This window comes from Moschus berezovskii, chromosome 6, assembly GCF_049115385.1.
Source record: "Moschus berezovskii isolate FMDL1 chromosome 6, NW_MosBer_1.0, whole genome shotgun sequence".
Lineage (NCBI taxonomy): Eukaryota > Metazoa > Chordata > Mammalia > Artiodactyla > Moschidae > Moschus > Moschus berezovskii.
The window spans coordinates 65,564,047-65,586,117 of NC_142465.1; the positions used below are offsets into that span (position 1 = coordinate 65,564,047).

A 22,071-nucleotide genomic window follows, 5' to 3' on the forward strand; every position below is an offset into this window, starting at 1 on the left:
CAATGGGGGGCGGGGCTGTTGATGGCAACTATTCTAATTCACCATTCAAACAAATTTCATTCACATAGGGGTGTGTGTGTGAAAAGAGAAAGCTGAACTAGACTTTGTCCTTGCTTCAGTAGCTCAGGCAGCATTCTATTAGCCTCTGTAGACTGAAATAAAGACCATGTTTCTTTGCACCCTCAAATACCCTGTGCCTCCTTACTGTTGTGTATTGTTTTGGCCATTATCTCTTTCTGTGTCTCTTCCTATCTCTTGACTTTGAATCCCTTTGCTCGGGGGTCTGCCTCATCTTTCGATGTTCAATACCTCACCCAGTAACTGACACATAGTGCCTCTTCAGTAGTTGCTCATGAAACTTCTCGTTGGAGACCTATGGAGAGACCTACTCCAGACCAGGATCCAGCAGGAAATGAGAAGTGAAGTCATGGAGCTGGATGTTATATCAGGGTGTCAGGGGTGCAGGGTAAATGTAGGACCCTGGGAAAGCAGGACTGGGTGAGGGGTGGGGGTTGGAGAAAGTGGGGGCAGCACCCAGAAGAGCATCCCGTGACCCATCCTGAGATTTGCTAAGATAACCCTGAAGGGATATGCAGGAGGGATGCGGGAAGCAAGAGTTTGGAGGATGGAAAGCAATTTAGAATTTTTTTTTTTTTTTTCATAAAACTGGTGAATGGCCATGAGAACTTCAAAGTTACAATGTTGGTTCTGTTAGTTTTGTAGTAACTCAGAGGCCCACCACTCATAGAATAAACAGATATTCCTTCTTAAGGGGGAAATGGCAAATATTGAGCAAGGGACTGTCTGTGCCCTTCTGCCCCCGCTTGCCAACTGCAGCATCCCTCCGGCAGCCTTCCCAGGAATTGATGATCTTGGTGCTTCCCTTGTCTTCATTTCTGAGGCAGAAAGGTCACGGGAGGTCCCTCTCAGCCCAACAGCGAACCAGCCAGTTTCTGACATGTGTACGTGGTCTACCTGAAATAACGCCAAAGAAATAGAATGTTGTTGAAGCAAAATTTCTGTTCACTCTGTGTTGAGACAGACCGTGGAAGGCATTTATCAGGAAACATGGCTGTCTCCATCTGTTATGTGAAATGTTTCATGATACAGACAGTGTCGTTTTGCTTGATAGCTCTTGATGAAATCATGACAGTGGCCCATCACAGCTTTCATTGCAACCTTTTGAATGGAAAGAAAACATACTTTAACCAGTCCTAAGAACTCAATTAGAAACATAGAAATCGGGACAAATAATACGTAAGAATGTACTCCAGGATGTGTGTTGCCCCGTCTAGTAAAGGGGAGGAGACTGCAAAGTTCACCATAGAGAGCTGGTGACCCCTGTGAGTGCTGGATGTCCTGCTGCCTTCCATCCTTTCTGGTCCCATGAATGCTGCCCTCCTCTGGTAATGATCACTTTCTGCACAATTTGAGAAGCCTCCAAGCTAATTTCTTTCTCTTATCTCTTCCTAGTCTAGTTAACCTTTAAACAGTGGCCAGATGGCGAGAATTATTAATATTTTCTTAAAGCAATCATTATCCCCTCAGTCCAGTGCCTCTCAATTTCCTAAGCAACAAAACCCAAATTCCTTACATTTACATGTCCTGTTATAAGTATACCTCTCAGTCTTATTCCTCACCACACTTACCACCAAGCTTCCAATACACTTCAGTGGTAAAGACCATACCAGGCTCTTTATGTTCCTTGAGTATCTGCTGTTACCTTGCTTACATGGCTCCTTCCATCCTTGTCCCCATCCTCTGCCAGCTCCTACTTTCTCATGTCTCAATTCCCTTTCTCCAGGAAATGTTCCCTGTTCCATATACATATAACTCTCTCCCATCTCTAGGCTCTTATAGCATGTCATAGCTACCCACTTTCTGACCATGCTCTACTTGGCATATTATTTAGTCAAGTATGAATCTATTTTTTTTTTCAACTCTTATACACTTTGTGAGGATAGGGTCTGTTTCTTTATCTTTGTGTTCCACAGTGCCTAGTAGAATGCCTCAGATATATTTGTTAAAGTGAATAGAATTAGCTAGAGCTTTGGAACTCCAAATTTTGATCTTTTCTATGTTTGTGCATTTGTTAAAACTTTAATATGAGTTCAGTTGTTTCTTTATTTTAAGGCTTTTAGCCAGCCTTGGTGAGAGTGTTAATTTAAAAATGAATTCACTTTGATCATTTTCATATTTCTGGATGTTAGTACATGTACGTACTAATAATACTGAAATAAAAGCAAATTGTTGAAAGATGTGAGCAACACTGTGAGATAAGCCTAGTTTATCTCTGATAGTCTTACGATCATGACTCCTTAAGTTGTAAGTAAAGAAAAACTATCAGTACTTACACTAACCCAAATGAAATAGGTTCGGTAAGGAGTCAGTGTTTGGCAGGGTGTGGCCAGTAAGCTCTTGCATAACCAAGGACCAGGGACAAAACTCAGCGGACCCCACAGAAAATGAAACTTGGAAAGTCAGCAGCCAAGAGTGCCCACGGACCCACAGTGGACATACGTTCTCCTTTCCCTCTGTTTCCTCCTCTTACTCATTATCCGTCTAGTCCATGGGCTGCCTTCTCCAACTCCTGCTGGGACCTCTCAGCTCAGGCAGCCAGCACCGCTGATAGCTCCCTTCTGTTGTCTTTCCTTATGTAGAATCACAATGATGGAGAATCTTATTGGTTCAACCCTGCCTGCAGGTTGATCTCCCTTGGGTCCAGTGTCCACCCAGAAACACAGCTGTGGCCATACTGTAGGGGCTGCAGCAATGTCCTCAACAATGGACGGAGGGCGATACTGACTCTTCCTATTTTTTAAAAAACATTTATTTGTCCTTGCCAGGTCTTAGTTTATAGCACACGGGACTTCACAACTAAGAGTTCACATGCCACAGCTGAAAGAGCCTACATGCCACTCCTCCCTTCCTCTTCATTTACTTTTTCCAGTTGTTTTTTTGGTCAATTCCCAACTGTTCATTTTTTCTTAAACTCTTCCTGAGATCTAACCCTCTTTATTCCAGGGCTCTCTTCTCAGAAAAAACATGGTCTTCCAAAATCTTATTTTGGTATAAATTCCTTTACCTGTTCTTCTGTAACGTATGAACTTTCATGGTGAATTTGCAGGGAAAAAAATCCTAAAATAATGTATTATTCATCATTAAATCTTATATTTTGTGGCTATTCTGTATCTTTTCAAGTAACTGTAATTACTTTAAAGATTGTGACCTCTGAATATCTCTAAATTTTATCCTAGGAATTAGGGTTAGAGAATGATGTAGCAAAAGACAAATGAAACAAATAATTTGTAACTAAAATACCCAGTATTTTACCAATAAGATCAACCTCACTATGTTGTCTTTTATTTCTAGAACATGATTATTGTCTGTTGCAATGAAATAGTATCTTTGTTTTTGAGTGATGAAATGGCAACTCCACTATCTGAGGTATGTATCTCTTTTAAAACTATATCTGATTCTCTCACAAGTATGTTGTTGCTATGGAAATGGAAATGCAGAAAACATCTATTATGAAATTATCAAGGGCCTAACCCTCCTTAATTAATGTGAAAAAAGTGATAAACATGAGTTTATAACAGCATGTTATTTTGGTTAGACATTTTTTTTTGTTAGAAAATAAACTAGTACAGAAAATTGTGAAGAGGATAATCTTAAAATCATCTCAAACCCTCCATTCAGAGAATAACCACTATTAACATTTTGGAGAATATCTGATATATTTTTCATATATAATTAGAATTTTTACATCAATGGGATCTTTCTGCACACACATTTTTTAACTTGTTTTTTTTTTTAATTCAGCAATAGTGTTAACGGAGATATTTTTTGTGAAAAGTCTACTCTGTTCAATTTAATGCCTACATGATAGTTTCTTGTGTGTATTGTCATGTCAGGCTTTATTTATATAATTAGATATTTATTCATGGATCTTGAAGTTGATGGATTTTCACCCTTCTGCATTACCCATCCTCCAAGTTAATTGTTAGGAATACGATTTTGGAGTAAAAAGCATATACCCATGGTCCCTGATTTACAGTGATTCAACTTATGATTTTTTAACTTTACAATATTGTGAAAGCAATACCTATTCAGTAGAAACTGTACTTCAAATTTTGAATTTTGAAATTTTCCCAGGCTAGTGATATGCAGTCTGATGCTTGTAATGCTGGGCAACAGCAGTGAGCCACAGCACCTATCAACCACATGATCCCAAGAGGAAACAATCCACATGTGTAACAACTTTCAGTACAGTATGCAATAAATGTGCATAATAAGTATGCATAAGCTACTCAACACTTTATTGTAAAGTTGGCTTTGTTTTAGATGACTGTGTCCCACTGTGGGCTAATGTATGTGTTTTGAGCACTTTTAAGGTGTGCGCTAGGCTAAACTCTGATGTTTGGTAGATTAGGTATTTTAAGGATATTTTTGACTTGAAATATTTTCAACCCGCGATGAGTTTATCCATTTATTGTTTCTGTGTTCAGTTGCTCAGTCATGTCCAACTCTTTTTGACCCCATGGACTGCAGCACGCCAGGCTTCCCTGTCCTTCACCAACTTCTGGAGTTTGCTCAACTCAACTCCATTGAGTCAGTGGTGCTATCCAACCAACTCGTCCTCTGTTGTCCCCTTCTCCCTCCTGCTTTCAGTCTTTCCCAGCATCAGGGTCTTTTCTAATGAGTCAGCTCTTCGCCTCAGGTGGCCAAACTATTGGAGCTTCAACTTCAGCATCAGTCCTTCCAATGAATATTCAGGATTGATTTCCTTTCAGTCAGTTCAGTTCAGTCGCTCAGTCGTGTCTGACTCTTTGTGACCCCATGAACCACAGCACGCCAGGCCTCCCTGTCCATCACCAACTCCTGGAGTCCACCCAAACCCATGTTCATTGAGTCGGTGATGCCATCCAACCATCTCATCCTCTGTCATCCCCTTCTCCTCCTGCCCCCAATCTTTCCCAGTATCAGGGTCTTTTCAGATGAATCAGCTCTTCACATCAGATTTCCTTTAGGATTGACTGGTTTGATCTCTTTGCAGATCCATTTATTGACCCATTTATTGGGACATCACAAAGAGTCAGACACTTTTCACAACCCCTTCCTAAATCAAGAAAGATCTGTATACACCTTATTGTGGTTAACAATATATATTATATACAATTTATAATTTTAATCATTTCTAAAGTGTATATATAAGTGGCATTAAGTACATTCAAAATGTTGTGCAAACATCTCCTCCATCCATCTCCACAGATTTTTCACCATCCCAATTAGAAACTTTGTACCCATTAAATAATAACTCCCCATTTCCTCTCCTCCCCAAGTTCCTGGTAACCTCTGTTCTACTATTTGCCTTTTCTGAATATTGCATATAAATGGAATCATACAATATTGGTTTTTTGTGGCTAACTTACTCCATTTGGACTTCCCAGGTAGTGCTAGTGGTAAAGAATCTGCCTACAAATGCAGGAGACATAAGAGATGCAGATTCAATCCTTGTGATGGGAAGATCCCCTGGAATAGGAAGTGACAACCCATTCCAGTATTCTTGCCTGGAGAATCCCATGGCCAGAGGAGCCTGGTGGGCCACAAAGAGTCAGACATGACTGAGTGACCAACACACACATTTCATTTAACACAATGTTTTCAAAGTTCATCCATGTTTTAGCATGTATCAGTACTGCATTCCTTTTTAAGCCTAAATAATATTCCATTGTATGAATATACCATATTTGTTTATCTACTCTTCTGTGGATAGATGAACATTTGAGGTATTTCTACTTTTTGGCTCTTGTACATAATGCTACTATAAACATGAGTGTGTAAGTATCTAGGTATATACCTAGGAGAGGAATTGGTGGCTCGTACAGTAATTCTGTGCTTAACTTTTTAAGGAACCCCCAATAGCTGCACAATTTCACATTCCTGTCAACAGTGCAAGAGGGTTCTAAAATCTCCATTTCCTCACCAACACTTACTTTCTCTTTTTTGAACATAGCCATCTTAATGGATGTAAAGTGGTATCTCGTGATTTTGACTTGCATTTCTCTAAAACTAATTTAATTGAGAATCCTTCATGTGCCGATTACCCGTTTGTATATCTTTGGAGAAATGTCTATTCAATCCTTTGCCCTTTTTGAATGGGCATATACAATTTGGTGTATAATTGCAAATGGCCACCAGTTTTCTCTCCTATCTGCAATAGTGAGAGGCCCAGTTTACCCACATACCCATCCACACCAGTTCTCTCCCTCTTTCTGCTCTCTCTCTCCCTCCCCTTACACCCCTCCTTTTCATCTCTTCTTCTAACTGTTGTACATCTAACAAGTAAAAAATGACATTTTCAATTATTTTATATCTATTAATAGTAAGGCCAAATATAGTTCATATTTTTTTGGCATTCCATGTTTCTCCTTTTGTGGAATGGTGTTCATTCATGTAACATCAATAAATACATACAGTGAGTTGCCTAGGTGTCAGGAACTCTTTTATAGACCCTAGAGAGCCTGCTGTGAATAAGCAACAAGGACTCCTCTCTCTTGGAGCTGCTATTTTTTTTGTGGAGGGAAACAGTAAATAAATAAATAAGATAATACCACACTTTGTTAAGTGCTATGAAGGGAAAAACAGAGTGAGATATTAGAGTAGGGTTGGCACTGTGCCCAGTTTGGCAACTATACTTGGCCAACTGCCTGTTTGTAAATAAAGTTTTATTGGAACACAGCCATGTTAATTTGTTTACAGTGGGTCTAAAGCTGCTTTCAAACTACAACAGCAGAGCTGAGTGGTTTTGACAGAGACTGTATAACCCACAAAGCCTAAATCGTTTACCATCTGGCCCTTTACAGAAAAAGTACGCTTATCCCTGTGATAGAAAGTAACAGAGAATGTGTCAGCAGGTTAGATAGGTGACAAGGGGAGACTTCTCTGAGGAGATTATATTTTAGTAAGACTTGAAACATTACACTGTGTCCCTACCACCAGTGCTTTGGCTTCTCTGGAGCGGGGACAATGCTATCTCAATCTTTGAATGAATTCTTATAGTGCCTTGTACAAGACATCACTTGGCTACTATTTCTTGAACTGAATTAAATTCTCTTTAATTTTCAATACCTGAAATTTAATATTTGATTAAATTTTTTTTTCATCTGGCCATTCATGTTCTTGTCCAATTTTTTTTTAAATGAAGAACTTAATTTTTTGTTGTGGAAATGTGTAGAATTACTGCAGCGCAGACCATTGGTAATTAAAAAATCAGGCTTGAATCTCGTTTTGTACAAACTGTGGTTTACAAGGGCTTCCCTGGTGGATCAGATGGTAAAGAATCTGCCTGCAATGCAGGAGTATGTCACAGAAAAAAATTGGTTTTGTAAGATACATGATTTATAACATTAATGGGCTTTGGCTCCTGACAGACCTGGGTTGAAATCCCAGTCTTGGATCTTGTTTGACCCAAGGCAAATTATGTAACTTCTCTAAGCTTCAGTTTTCTCAGATATAAAGTGGGATAATAATACCAATAATGCCTCCCAGTCGTGAGGATTAAAGTAAATAAAGTATGTTAGTATTGGGAGTACGGTCTAGTGCAAATAGGAGCTTCTCAGGTGGCGCTAGTGGTAAAGAACCCGCTTGCCAATGCAGGAGACCTAAAAGATGCACGTTCAATCTCTGGGTCAGGAAGATCCCCTGGAGGAGGGCATGGTAACTCCCTCCATATTCTTGCCTGGAGAATTTCATGGATAGAGGAACCTTGTGGGCTACCGTCCATGTGGTCACAAAGAGTCGAACGTGACTGAAAGGACTTAGCACAGCATAGCTAGTGCAAATAAATGTTTAGTAAATTATTAACTATTTCATTGTCATCATCATCTTTACCATGGTCCTGCCTTCTATGTTTGAATTCTTCAGTTCAGTTCAGTCGCTCAGTTGTGTCTGACTCTTTGCCATCCCATGAACCACAGCACACCAGGCCTCCCTGTCCATCACCAACTCCGGGAGTTCACCCAAAACCAAGTCCATTGAGTCGATGATGGACTCATCCTCTGTCGTCCCCTTCTCCTCTGTCATCCCCTTCTCATCCTCTGTTGTCCCCTTCTCCTCCTGCCCTCAATCTTTCCCAGCATTAGGGCCTTTTCCAATGAGTCAGCTCTTTGCATCAAGTGGCCAAAGTATTGGAGTTTCAGCCTCAACATCAGTCCTTCCAATGAACACCCACGGCTGATCTCCTTTAGGATGGACTGGTTGGATTTCCTTGCAGTCCAAGGGACTCTCAAGAGTCTTCTCCAACACCATAGTTCAAAAGTATCAATTCTTCGGCGCTCAGCTTTCTTTATAGTCCAACTCTCACATCCATACATGACTACTGGAAAAACCATAGCCTTGACTAGACAGACCTTTGTTGGCAAAGTAATACCTCTGCTTTTTATGTAATATCTATGCTGTCTAGGTTGGTCATAACTTTCCTTCCAAGGAATAAACATCTTTTAATTTCATTGCTGCAATCGCCCTCTGCAGTGATTTTGGAGCCGAGAAAAATGAAGTCAGCCACTGTTTCCACTGTTTCCCCATCTATCTGCCATGAAGTGATGGGACTGGATGCCATGGTCTTAGTTTTCTGAATGTTGAGCTTTAAGCCAACTTTTTCACTCTTCTCTTTCATTTTCATCAAGAGGCTCTTTAGTTCTTTTTCACTTTCTGCCATAAGGGTGGTGTCATCTGCATATCTGAGGTTATTGATATTTCTCCTGGCAATCTTGATTCCAGCTTGTGCTTCATCCACCCCAGTGTTTCTCATGAAGTACTCTGCATATAAGTTAAATAAACAGGATGATGACAGTATACAACCTTGACGTACTCCTTTTCCTATTTGAAACCAGTCTGTAGTTCCATGTCCAGTTCTAACTGTTGCTTCCTGACCTGCATATAGGTTTCTCAAGAGGCAAGTCAAGGTGGTCTGGTATGCCCATCTCTTTCAGAATTTTCCACAGTTTATTGTGATCTACACAGTCAAAGACTTTGGGATAGTCAATAAAGCAGAAATAGGTGTTTTTCTGGAACTCTCTTGCTTTTTTTGATGATCCAGCGGATGTTGGCAATTTAATCTCTGGTTCCTCTGCCTTTTCTAAAACCAGCTTGAACATCTGGAAGTTCACAGTTCACATATTGCTGAAGCCTGGCTTGGAGAATTTAAACATTACTTTACTAGCGTGTGAGATGAGTGCAACTGTGTGGTAGTTTGAGCATTCTTTGACATTGCCTTTCTTTGGGATGGGAATTAAAACTGACCTTTTCCAGTCCTGTGGCCATTGCTGAGTTTTCCAGATTTTCTGGCATATTGAGTGGAGCATTTTCACAGCGTCATCTTTCAGGCTTTGAAATAGCTCAACTGGAATTCCATCACCTCCACTAGCTTTGTTTGTAGTGGTGCTTCCTAAGGCCCACTTGACTTCACATTCCAGGATGTCTGGCTCTAGGTGAGTTGATCACACCATTGTGATTATCTGGGTCATGAAGATCTTTTTTGTATAGTTCTGTGTATTCTTGCCACCTCTTCTTACTATCTTCTGCTTCTGTTAGGTCCCTACCATTTCTGTCCTTTATCGAGCCCATCTTTGCATGAAATGTTCCCTTGGTATCTCTAATTTTCTTCAAGAGATTTCTAGTCAACTAATTTCAACTGATTTTTAAGATACAAATTGTTCTGAAACATTGACAGAAAAGGAGAGGAATGGTGCTAAAGATAGGGAGAAAACCAGGAGTTATTTTCTGTTCCTATAATATAAATCACTGTTGGATCTTAGAGAAATTAAGTCAAGGTGCAAGATTCCAACATGAGATCCCAATCTTGAGTCTTTGGTCCAAGAGAAGGTGCCTCCAATGGACCCCATGCTAACCCCTCACTGAGAGCTAGATTTACCTGATTGTGCTGGATGGAGCATGGCATTTACAAGCTTGTTCCAAGAAATAAATTGTCAGACAAATACAATTACATGGTTGTTTTTTTGTTCTTTGTTTTGCCAGTGGGATGAGATCTTGCTGTTTAGTTTCTTACTGAACCTACCTATTATAATTGCCTTTGCTTGTATTGCCTCTTCTTGATTAAAATAAATATTGCCACATATCCTGTGACAAAAAGAACCTGCAACTAGCAAGAAAATGAAGTAAGAGAATGAGTGCTGCATGCTGACCTTCTTAGCACAGAATGCAAATGACAATTAGGTATACTTTTTGGTGTGCCAGCCATGAAGCTATCCTTTTATTGCCTGCATAAGTTCAAATTACTATAGTTTCCAAATTGTCAGATAGGATTCAAATATGACACTGAAAATATTCTTTCCACTCTTGCTGTGACTGACTGTGGGGGGGACTAAGTCATCTTACATAATTCTCTGTTCATTGGTAATTATTGACTGCCAGCGGTATGCAGGACACTGTTGCAGCCATTTTGGGAAAATGCAGTCAGCCACAACATCCGATAAAGCATTCCTAATTTCTAGGCCTCTTCCTGCTCTAAGCAGACACTGCTCCTGGCAAACTGCTTAGCCAATTTTTAAAAATTCAGCTCCTCTGGAGTTGCTGTGTGTTTATACACAGAAGACAACGAAAAAACTGTGTGGATTCTCAACATACCCTTTGAAATAAGCTATGCAGTTTTTCTGGGTGTTGGGTGGGGTTGCATGTGTCCCTGTTTACATAGGAGAGCTTCCATATCACTTTTTGGGGAGCTGTTAAGTCCGAGAGGGTAGTGTTATGCTTTTTAACTTCTTTGGCTAATTCTGTTACATGACCGTATACCTCTTGGTTTCTTTTTAACAAAATTTTCCAAATGGTAACAATGAGAATACCATCTTTAAACTGTCATTTACAGCATGGAGAACAAGCTATTCTATAGTTTATTAAGTATTAAAAAATTAATTCTATTAATATAACTTCTTTTGGTTGAGAGTTGCAGGGTTTTTTGGTACCAGCTAAGAGCTGTTTGAATAGGTTTTATGGGTATCAAGAATTACATCTTTCTTCTGTGAGACATTATCATTCTGTCCTCAAGTGAAGAGTATCCTTTGTATGTAAGTACATGAGACATCCACTTAATATTCTTATATTCTTTTGAAGACAATGCCGGATGACATCATTTCCACACTGCTTTTAAGACACAGCTATGACTTTGATTCCATCCGCTCACTGTTCACTTCCAACTGTCAAATTTGGCTAAGGGAAAAAGAAAGCCCTTAAGAAAAGGCCAGGCTATTAATGTGCTCTTCAAAATGCTAAGAAAAGGCTAAGCTGTTTATAGCATTTTCAAAACGCTCATCTCGCAGAGATTTGCCAGCAGCAGTGTCAAGGTGAAACAGCTCTCACTCATCCAGGAACCAAGAGCCTTTGTGTTCTTTGTGCTCAAAGCACTGGTCCCACTTTTGTCAGACATGCAATTGGGGGTATAATGATACTTGGATGTAATTTAAGCCAAAATATAGTCATGAACCTGATACTGTGTATTTACTAGAAAAGTGGTGAGAAGTGTGTGCACTGCTTGAGAAAGCAAGCCTGGCTTCATTTCGGATACAGCTGTATTTAAGAATCAAGGGGACAGTTTCCCAAAGTTGAGTCACTTTGTATAACTTCAAAGGCAGTGAGAGGCAAGGACATTATTAGCAGATCTGTTTATTGCTTTCTATCTTACTGCAAACTGAATTAAGTGCTTAGTTTTCACTCATTTCATCCATTTTTTTGGTAACGGTTTGTCTTGATTTAAAAACTGGTCCCTTAACAGTGGGATTATAATGCACTTTAGGGGGATGCTGATTTTTGCCCCATATTTCTGAGTCAGTGGACAGATCTTTTGAAACTCTCTGAATTAGAGTTCTTTATATTCAAATAAATCGACAAAGGAGGAACTCGTGTAAATTTGCCCGTTTTCCTTGTTATAATTTGGACACCAGCCTTTTTGAGATTTTTGCCCTTATTTCCCCTGTCTCTCAGGCAGCTGAGACTGCCATTATGTTCTCTTCTGAACCGCCTGTGAGAGCACAGCATGGTGGAAAGGGTGCTCTACGAACACTCGAGCCCCAGTGTTACTCCTGTGGACAAGCCGTTTGTCCTTAAAGACCTCAGGTCAATTCCATGCTGTTGAAGTTCTCAGAAGCAGTGTATTTCAGCAGATAAAAGCATGATTTGATTCTTAGTTCCACCATCTATTGTGATGTGATGGTGAGCTACTCACATTTCCTTCTCTGCTTCAGTTCCTTATCATTACTTTGATGATAGCTCCTCCTCGTGTAGGATTACATTAGAGACAGTGCATAACACATCCAATGTACTGTCTGTCAACACCATGTGTGAGCTTCCAATACAAAATGTAGCCATCTTAATTTTCCCCAGACTTAAAATAATGGTAAGTGAGTCCTTTCTTCACTTGATCATTAGTAACTCTCTGCATTAGTGACCTTTGGCCTATCTGAATGCTTGCAACTTTTCAAAAGAGCAAATAGACATTTAATATAATCTTAATATTATTTTTCAACCATTCTTCATTATAAACTCACATGAAATAAAAATATAAATAATAATGTAGTACAGCATGAAGCTATATTACAATATCACAACCAGGATATTGACATTAAAAAGGCAGACTACAGAACAATCTCATCACAACAAGGACCCTTCCTATTGTCCTTTTATAGTCACCCCTAACTCTCACACCCCACCCTGTCCCTGACTATTGACAATGACTAATCTATTCTCCATTTCTATAGTTTTGTCATTTCAAGAATGTTATATTAGAAGACCCATACAGTATGTAAGCTTTGAGGATTGGTATTTTTCCCCCTCAGCTTAATTTTCTGGAGAACCATTAAACTATGCTTTTGATAAACAAAACAATCCATATAAATATGGACACATTTTACTTTGGCCACACAATTAGCATTAGCCCAAGAGTGCCTGCAGTGGTACCAGGCACACAATATGGGTTAGATGCTCAGGGAGGCTCAGGGTGGATCCCACTCTGTTTGATTTGTCTTCTTACTGCCTCTCCTCCTCCTCCTCTTTCCTTGCCCCCTTCCCCTCCACATCCTCTTATTAATATTGACAGACCAAAGTTGATTGCTCAAGTTAGAGATACTGAAAAAAAAGCTAAAAAGAAATACTTTATGTGAAATTGCTTTGTAAATTGTATGCTTTGCTATACTTCTTATCAGAAATTGCCTGTCAGTGGTGGCCACGCTGTAAGAATGGTTGGCAGCTGCTTGTGGTGTGTATGGATGTGAACAAAGGAGTTAGCATGAGCAGTGTTCCCTCCACACACTAGAGCTCACAGGGCTACCCTCTACTTTCTGCTGCAGTGGGAGCTGCTGACCAACAAAGCCCTTTATGCTTTCACTCTCACCAACAAAGTCCCGTGAACAAAATGCCAACATCAGTTCACATTCTTTGTAAGTCTTTGCTCTGAAAAAGAGCCCCCTGTTTAGAGTTACCAGATGTTAAGCTCACTGAACTCCTTCATAAAAACATCAAGAAATGCCAAGTATTGTTCAAACTCTGGAGTTTTCATTTCAGTCTCCCAGGTCAAAAGCCAATAAGCAGACCAGTCACAGCTGTTCAGGAGGGAACCCAGCATCGGCATTTGTACCCAGTTAGAGCATTTCTAAATCAGAGAAAATCAGAGATACCAAGAAAATCAGAGATACCAAGGGAACATTTTATACAAAGATGGGCACAATAAAGGACAGAAATGGTATGGACCTAACAGAAGCAGAAGATATTAGGAAGAGGTGGCAAGAATACACAGAACTACACAAAAAAGATCTTCATGACCCAGATAACCATGATGCTGTGATCAGTTACCTAGAGTCAGACATCCTGGAATGTGAAGTCAAGTGGGCCATAGGACATATCACTATGAACAAAGCTAGTGGAAGTGATGGAATTCCAGTTGAGCTATTTCAAATCCGGAAAAATGACGCTGTGAAAGTGCTGCACTCAATATGCCAGCAAATCTGGAAAACTCAGCAGTGGCCATAGGACTTTAAAAGGTCAGTTTTAATTCCCATCCCAAAGAAAGGCAAAGCCAGAGAATGTTCAAACTACCACACAATTGTACTCATCTCACACGCTAGCAAAGTACTGCACAAAATTCTCCAAGCCAGGCTTCAACAGTACATGAACTGTGATCTTCCAGGTGTTCAAACTGGATTTAGAAAAGGCAGGGGAACCAGAGATCAAATCGCCAACATCTGCTGGATCATCGAAAAAGCAAGAGAGCTCCAGAAAAACATCTACTTTTGATTTATTGACTATGCCAAAGCCTTTGACTGTGTGGATCACAATAAACTGTGGAAAATTCTTAAAGAGATGGGAATACCAGGCCACCTGACCTGCCTCCTGATAAATCTATATGTAGGTCAGAAAACAACAGTTAGATCTGGACATGTGACAACAGACTGGTTCCAAATCGAGAAAGGAGTCTGTCAAGGCTGTATATTGTCACCCTGCTTATTTAACTTATAGGCAGAGTACATCATGAGAAACGCTGGGCTGAATGAAGCACAAGCTGGAATTGAGATTGCTGGGAGAAATATCAATAACCTCAGATATGCAGATGACACAACCCTTATGGCAGAATGCGAAGAAGAAATGAAGAGCCTCTTGATGAAAGTGAAAGAAGAGAGTGAAGAAGTTGGCTTAAAGCTCAATATTCAGAAAACTAAGATCATACTTTGGCCACCTCATGCGACGAGTTGACTCACTGTAAAAGAGTCTGATGCTGGGAAGGATTGGGGGCGGGAGGAGAAGGGGACGACAGAGAATGAGATGTCTGGATGGCATCACCGACTTGATGGAGATGAGTTTGAGTGAACTCTGGAAGTTGGTGATGGACAGGGAGGCCTGGCGTGCTGTGATTCATGGGGTCACAAAGAGTCGGACACGATTGAGCAACTGAACTGAACTGAACTGAAGATCATAGCATCTGGTCCCATCACTTCGTGACCAATAGATGGGGAAGCAATGGAAACAGTGAGAGATTTTATTTTGGGGGGCTCCAAAATCACTGCAGGTAGTTACTGCAGCCATGAAATTAAAAAGTGCTTGCTCCTTGGAAGAAAAGCTGTGACCAACCTAGACAGCATATTAAAAAGCAGAGACATTACTTTACCAACAAAGGTCCATCTAGTCAAATCTATGGTTTTCCCAACAGTCATGTATGGATATGAGAGTTGGATATAAAGAAAGCTCAGCACCAAAGAATTGGTGCTTTTGAACTGTGGTGTTGGAGAAGACTCTTAAGAGTGCCTTGGACAGCAAGGAGATCCAGCCAGTTCATCCTAAAGGAAATCACTCCTGAATATTCATTGGTATATTGAATAGCTGAAACTCCAATACTTTGGCCACCTGATGTGAAGAACTGACTCACTGGAAAAGACCCTGATGCTGCGAAAGATAGAAGGCAGGAGGAGAAGGGGACGACAGAGGATAAGATAGTTGGATGGCATCATCGACGTGATGGACATGAGTTTGAGTAAGCTCCGGGAGCTGGTGATGGACAGGGAAGCTTGGCGTGCTGCAGTCAATGGGGTCGCAAAGAGTCAGACATGACTGAGTGACTGAACTGAATTGAACTGAACTCCTGCACTGCAGGCAGATTCTTTAGTGCTGAACTACCAGGGAGGCCCAGTAGTTAATATACTTCCCTTTATTCTCAAAAGTTTCCCAGTTTAGGCAATAAATTAAGGTGACCATTTGTATGAGCCAGCATGGAATCTGTATCATAATTTCTGCTCAGATCCTCTTGGCCTAACCCTAATGTGCAAGGATGTAGAGAACCATGAAGAAACAAGTATGGACTTTATTTAGTGAGCACTAGTAACTTCTGGCACTGCAGGCATCTGCAGAAATGCCATGAATTTTTTAAACACTTAATTCAGTAACTTCAATTACCAAAACTCTGTTGAGAAGATATGATATAAATGTGATATTCTTCTGAACTAAACTGTCTCATTTAATCACAAGTTTTTGTAGGTTGAATCATGCTCTCCCTCCAAGAGATGTGTACACCCTAACCTCTAGAACCCATTATTTTATACTACCAAATGGACTTTGTAGATCAGATTTAGGATACTGAGGTGGCAGTGATTATCCTGAATTATTTGCATGGGCCCTAAATGTAGTCCCAAGTATCCTTGTCAGAGGGAGGCAGAGGGAGACTTGACAGCAGAAGAGGAGATCACAAAGTGATGATGGAAGCCAAGAGTGGAGCGATGTGCTCAGAGGATGGAAAAGGCAGCCATATTCCAAGACAGGTGGACTCTAGAGGCTAAAATAGGCAAAGAAACAGATTCTTTGCTGACAGCCTCTGGGAGGAACCAGCCCTGCCTCCACCCTGATTTTAGCCCCATGAAACTGAATTCAGGTGTCTTATCTCCAGGACTGTAAGAGAACAAATTTGTATTGTTGTAAGCCATGAGGTTTGTATGTTACAGCAGCAGTAGGCAGTTAATCCACACTACGCTCTGGAGTTCACTCAGAATGTGAATTTAGGTTTCTGTTTAGATTTCTGTTAAAAAAAAAAAAAAATCTTTACATGTGAGAAATGTAAGTCACTTGCCCAAGTTCCCTTAACTGGTTAGCATCAGAGCCAGGTTTTATACCCAGGCAGACTGGCTTCCCAGATCACGTTTCTAACCACTGTGCAGCACTGCCTCTGCCCTACTGCTCAGCTGCCCTTGAACTCTGCCTGAAGTGCCTGTCAAACATGAAACACCCCTGTCATGTGCAGCCTTTCCTCCCACATCCACCTGACTCCAGTCCCCTGTTCCTCCCATGGGCTCTGTGGGGCCCTGGACTTGTTTTCAGCTCCTGCTTTTGGGGGAAAAAAAATTTTATGTAAGGTTCTAGGCCTTCCATAGGGAATTCCTCAAGAAAAGTTAAGCTGCAGGCAAAATTATTGAATTTCTTTATGTTCAAGTTATGGGAGGACATTATTTGAGGGAAGATATTATTTCTGAATCTTCTTCCTACTCCTTAGTTTCTAATTCTCTTCCTCATACTCCAGAGGGGGAAATGTTCCTGAGGGTAATCAAATAAAGTGATTAATAGAAATAATACTGGGAATGTGTTAAGTTTGTTTTACCATGACCCAGAAAATAAGTCTCTAGAAATCTAGTATAAAAAATTTCAATACATTAAATCTCCCATCGGCTCATATTGGCTATATACTAGTATGTGTTTTTCTGCCATATTGCCATTTGCTTAACGACTTCCCTAGTGGCTCAGATGGTCAAGTATCTGCCTACAGTGCAGGAGACTTAGGTTCAATCCCTCCATTGGGAAGATCCCCTGAAGAAGGAAATGGCAACCCACTCCAGTATTCTTGCCTGGAGAATCCCATGGACAGAGGAGCCTGGCAGGCTACAGTCCATGGGGTTGCAAAGAATCAGATACAACTGAGTCAGAAGCAACTAACACACACACACACACACACACACAGAGTTAACCACTGAATTAAATATTTATGCCTTTGTGGCCCCTGAAGAACTTGTTTTCCCAGCTGTGGGAATGTGTGGACCAATAGCCTTCAATTCTCAACACTCTCCAGGAATCCATGCCTAAAGGCATGGACTTTTTCGGTGGGGGCAGGAAGCTGTCTGTATTTAATTACTGGTTGATATGGTGAAATGACCCGACCACCCAAAACCAAAATTTAGGACAACTCTAAAGGGCCACTGCAGCTTCACCGCTCCCCATGGGGTTGGCACGGGGTTTGTTGTGACCACACTATAGCCCATCTTCTCTCTCTGCCAAATCCAGCTTTCTCTCCTTTCCCCGTGGGTGTTGATTCCAAGGGAGCCCTGATAAACTTTCTAAAAGCTGAGTTCCATCTCAGGCTCTGCTTCCCAAGAACCTGAACCACAACAATGAGTTTAAAAAAAAATAAAAAATGAAGATTCCCCAACTGGTGATGAGTTCGTAAGAGTGCTCAATTAATCTTTATTTATTGGAACTGGAAGAGTTCTAAAGGAACTTGGAAACATTCTTGCTGGTTTAAAGTTTATTTTATAATGTAGAAGTGAGGAGAAAACATCATACACAAGTCACCCACTCATGATTAAAAATACATTCTACAGTGTGACCCAGAGTTCAATCACATTTTCCTTTGACCTCCATTTTAACAGTTAATTTACAAATGAAATAAAGTCTGTAAAGCAAAGATTCTAGCACATATCCAGTCCTCAATAAATATAGACTTCCTTTTTCAGAGAAACGCGCTTTTTCCCAGAGTTATAAAAAAGGACTTGATGAAACTTTAAAACCATCTTCTGAAAATAAAGGCAATGATGTTAGAACAATGTCATCACATATAGAACAATATCAGAATTTATACATCTCCACAGGGAGTGAGGAATAGACACTCAGTTTTACAGCACATTGAGTATAAGCATTCCTATTCAATCACCTACCCAGAACACTGTTCCTTTAATTCTTCCTCCAACCCCTGATTATAAGCACTGAATCCTTGGCCATGAACTTGCATCTGGCCTTTATGACTTATGCACTTCATTGTTGGTTGTATAACTCCTGCTTCCTGTTCTGATTAGAGTTTGATGTTTTGAAGGGGATTTGCCCTGTTTGAGACCCTTTATTAGTTCTTTATTTGGTGAAAAAGACTTTGCTGGAGTGAGAGAGCAGCCGTTCTTTCTGCACAATAGGGGTCAGGTTTCAAAAGCTCTTTTCTCTGGGACTTAGACTCTTGAGTCCTCAAAATAAACCTGGATATGTACAGCCTAAACTTTCTACTTTTCTCTTAATGGTCTCTTTTGGTCTTAAAGGATTGTCTTCTTAAATAGTTCTGTATAAAAAGCATATACCCGTAATGGAGCTATCAGTGCCAGTGCTATCATTTTACATTACATAGTACCTTGGCTCAGCCTGGGGTAGGGTATGAAGGGCAGGCAATGTGTGCAGAAGGGGTACCAGGGAGGAGGAGGAAGAGTGAAGGAAAAGCCCAAAGGCATTCAGTGGCTAAACACTGCCCTAGTCCATATAATAGCAGATACAAGTCTTATAGGATTTTCTGGGCACTAGCTGATTCTACAGTTTTCTGTCACCAACTGGATGCCCAGCAAGTCAGTTCATTTCAGACACTACTATGAAGAGTTAGCACAGACTCCCACAGGTGAAGGGCTCAGTCCAAGAATGCCCCCACTTCAGATGCCAGCTTAAATGAGGTGCCCAGGTTACCCACGCTCCTGCTGCAGCAGACTACAGATTAAGAAGTTCCCCCAGTGTTCACTAAGTTTCGATAATTTGCTATAATAACTCACAGAACTCAGGAAAACACTTTGCTTAAGTTTACTAGTTTATTATCCCGGGTGGCACTAGTGGTAAGAACCTGCCTGCCAATGCAGGAGACATAAGAGATGCAGGTTCAATTCCTTGATCAGAAAGATCCCCTGAAGGAGAGCATGGCAACCAGTCTGGTATTCTTGCCTGGAGAATCCCATGGACAGAGAAGCCTGGCAGCCAGTAGTCCATAGGGTCACAAAGAGTCATACACTGAAGCAACTTAGTACACATGCAGCATGCACCAGTTTTTTGTAAAGGATACAACTGAGGAATAGCCAAATAAAAAAAGAGGCATTAGGGCAAGACATAGGGGTTGGGAGGAGCAAAGTTTCCATACCCTCCTTGGGTGCATCACCCTCCCAGCACATCAGTTTGTTTACCAGCCAAGAAATTCCTTAAAATGTTTGTGAGCATTTTGTTTTCTGTTTTGTTTGTGTTTTGCCCTACTGCATGTCATGTAGGACCTTAGCACCTGGACCAGGGATTAAACCCATGCACTCTGCAATGGAAGCATGGAGTCTCAACCACTGGACCTCCAGGGAAGTCCTCATCATGGAGTTTTTATTGAGGTCTTATTACATAGGCATGGTTGATTTAATCATTGCACATTGGTGACTGAACTCCATCTTCAGTTGCTCTTCCCTACCCAAAGGATGAGTTATTAGACTGGAAGTTTACCTCCCTAATCACATGATTGGTTTTCCTGGTGACCAACCTCATCCTGAAGCTATCTAGGCATCTTTCCTCACCTTGGTCATCTTTTAAGCATATGAAAGAAAATTTCCAAGGTTTTAGGAGCTCTATGCCAAAAACCAGGGACATAGACTAAATATTTATTTATTATTGTGCCATAACTGTAAAGTATGGACATCACCTAACAATGATTTTTGAACATGTATCCCAATAAATGTAGTCTCCCTCAATATTAGCTCCTCTCATGGAGGTGCTCTTTATGTATTTCAATAAAGAAGCCATTGTCCTAAACATTTTTGGCATCTACTTAGATGTGAAAATGGAGACAGGGCTCCTTATGTTGCTGAAATATTTTTGGCTGGACTGAAATCTTTGGTTTCCTGATCATAAGTGGCAATATGTCTGAGCAAGAATTGCCCTTTGTTAAAAGATGAACTCTACTCAAGAGCTCAAGGAAACACCATGAATAGCCAGGGTTCAGTGGTTGTAGAGTGTCAGTACAGTGATGGTGATGGGATGATGATTTAAGAATAGATACTATTCTTTCCTGGTGGCTCAGAGGTTCAAGTGTCTGCCTCCAATGCTGGAGACCCGGGTTCGATCCCTGGGTCAGGAAGATCCCCTGGAGAAGGAAATGGTAACCCACTCCAGTATTCTTGCCTAGAGAATCCCATGGACGGAGAAGCCTGATAGGCTACAGTCCACGGGGTCGCAAAGAGTCGGAAACGACTGAGCGACTGAATGGAACGGAACGGAACTATTCTTAAGGCAGTACGACTGTTGAACCAGTTTTCGGAACATATGCTTTCTCTGCCATAATCTTGTCTTCAATTTTTAAATCTCTTCTGCTCTGCAAAATATCTTTTTAACAATGTTATTTCTTTAAATTTTAATTTAAAAGATTTCTATTATCTTACCAGTCTGACTCTTTGATCCGATATTATGTTTTTTTTAAAAAAACTTCTTTTCTGTTATATTTAAATTTTATTAATACAAAAATTCGGTTGATGAAAAAGATAATTTTGTTCCCAGCAAAGTGTGAATTTCTATGTCTGGTAGAGTTGTTTATAAGCCTTTCTCATATTCCTTAGAGTTAGGTGCTATTTCTGTTAGACTGGGGAGAATAACATTATTGGTGGTAATGGGATCTTCTTGGTCATATAAAGTATAAAGAAACCAAATACATCTGTTAATAGTTCCCTCTCATCTGAAACTTTAATTAGTTGGGTCACTAGTCATTCATGATATCAGCTCTTAAGTAAGATAGTATTGCATTATCCTTTCTACTGTGGAATGCGTCTTTTTTTCCCCAATCCAAAAAAAAAAAAAAAAATCCAATAAATCACTAACTTCAAAGATTCAGGTGATATATAAAGAAGATATAGAAAACGTGGTAGGAAAAGACATGTGAGAATGCTATATAAAAACAGTATTTGTTTTCCTACCTTGAAGCTATTCTTTTTATGGCTGTCACTCTGTGGTTTAAGGTTCTTGAAAGGAAACAAAGTTAAATCCATCTGTATCACAGTGCTTGCAATTTTTCATATCCCACTTACCAGTTATGCTGTGCTGTGCTTAGTCGCTTAGCCCTGTCTGATTCTTTGTGACCCCACGGACTGTAGCCTGCCAGGCTCTTCTGTCCATGGGATTCTCCAGGCAAGAATACTGGAGTGGGTTGCCATGCCCTCCTCCACTTACCAATTATGAGAGTAGGTAAATCTAATTGTTTAGTGGTTATTTGGTTTTCTTCCTTTTTTCTTAGTGATTAACACTTAAAATCAATGAAAAGGCAACTGACATTAGGCTGAGAGAAATAAGCAGAGGTGTCAAAGTAGGTGCTCAGTAAAAAACTCAGTGGCTTAAGAAAACTCATAGATACTTTGAAGACAATACAGTTTTTCTTTCAATCAAGGAAAATAGTAAGAGCAAAGGAACAAAAGTAATAAATCTTTCATTATGGTAAAATCTAGTTTTCATGCTGAAACTCATATAAAATGCAGCATTGGCAAATAACCTTTAACT

The 22,071-nt window shown here is 40.3% G+C and overlaps 1 protein-coding gene across 2 annotated transcripts in view; it reads left to right on the top strand.

Annotated features, from left to right (window-relative positions):
* CFAP54 (cilia and flagella associated protein 54) overlaps positions 1-22,071 on the top strand; it is a 321,117-nt gene that overhangs the window by 293,142 nt on the left and 5,904 nt on the right. For both annotated transcript variants that reach the window (XM_088837126.1, XM_055395985.2), the window contains one exon: positions 3,373-3,447. In XM_088837126.1, coding sequence (XP_088693252.1) covers positions 3,373-3,447 — 75 coding nt within the window. The remainder of the gene's footprint in view (positions 1-3,372; positions 3,448-22,071) is intronic.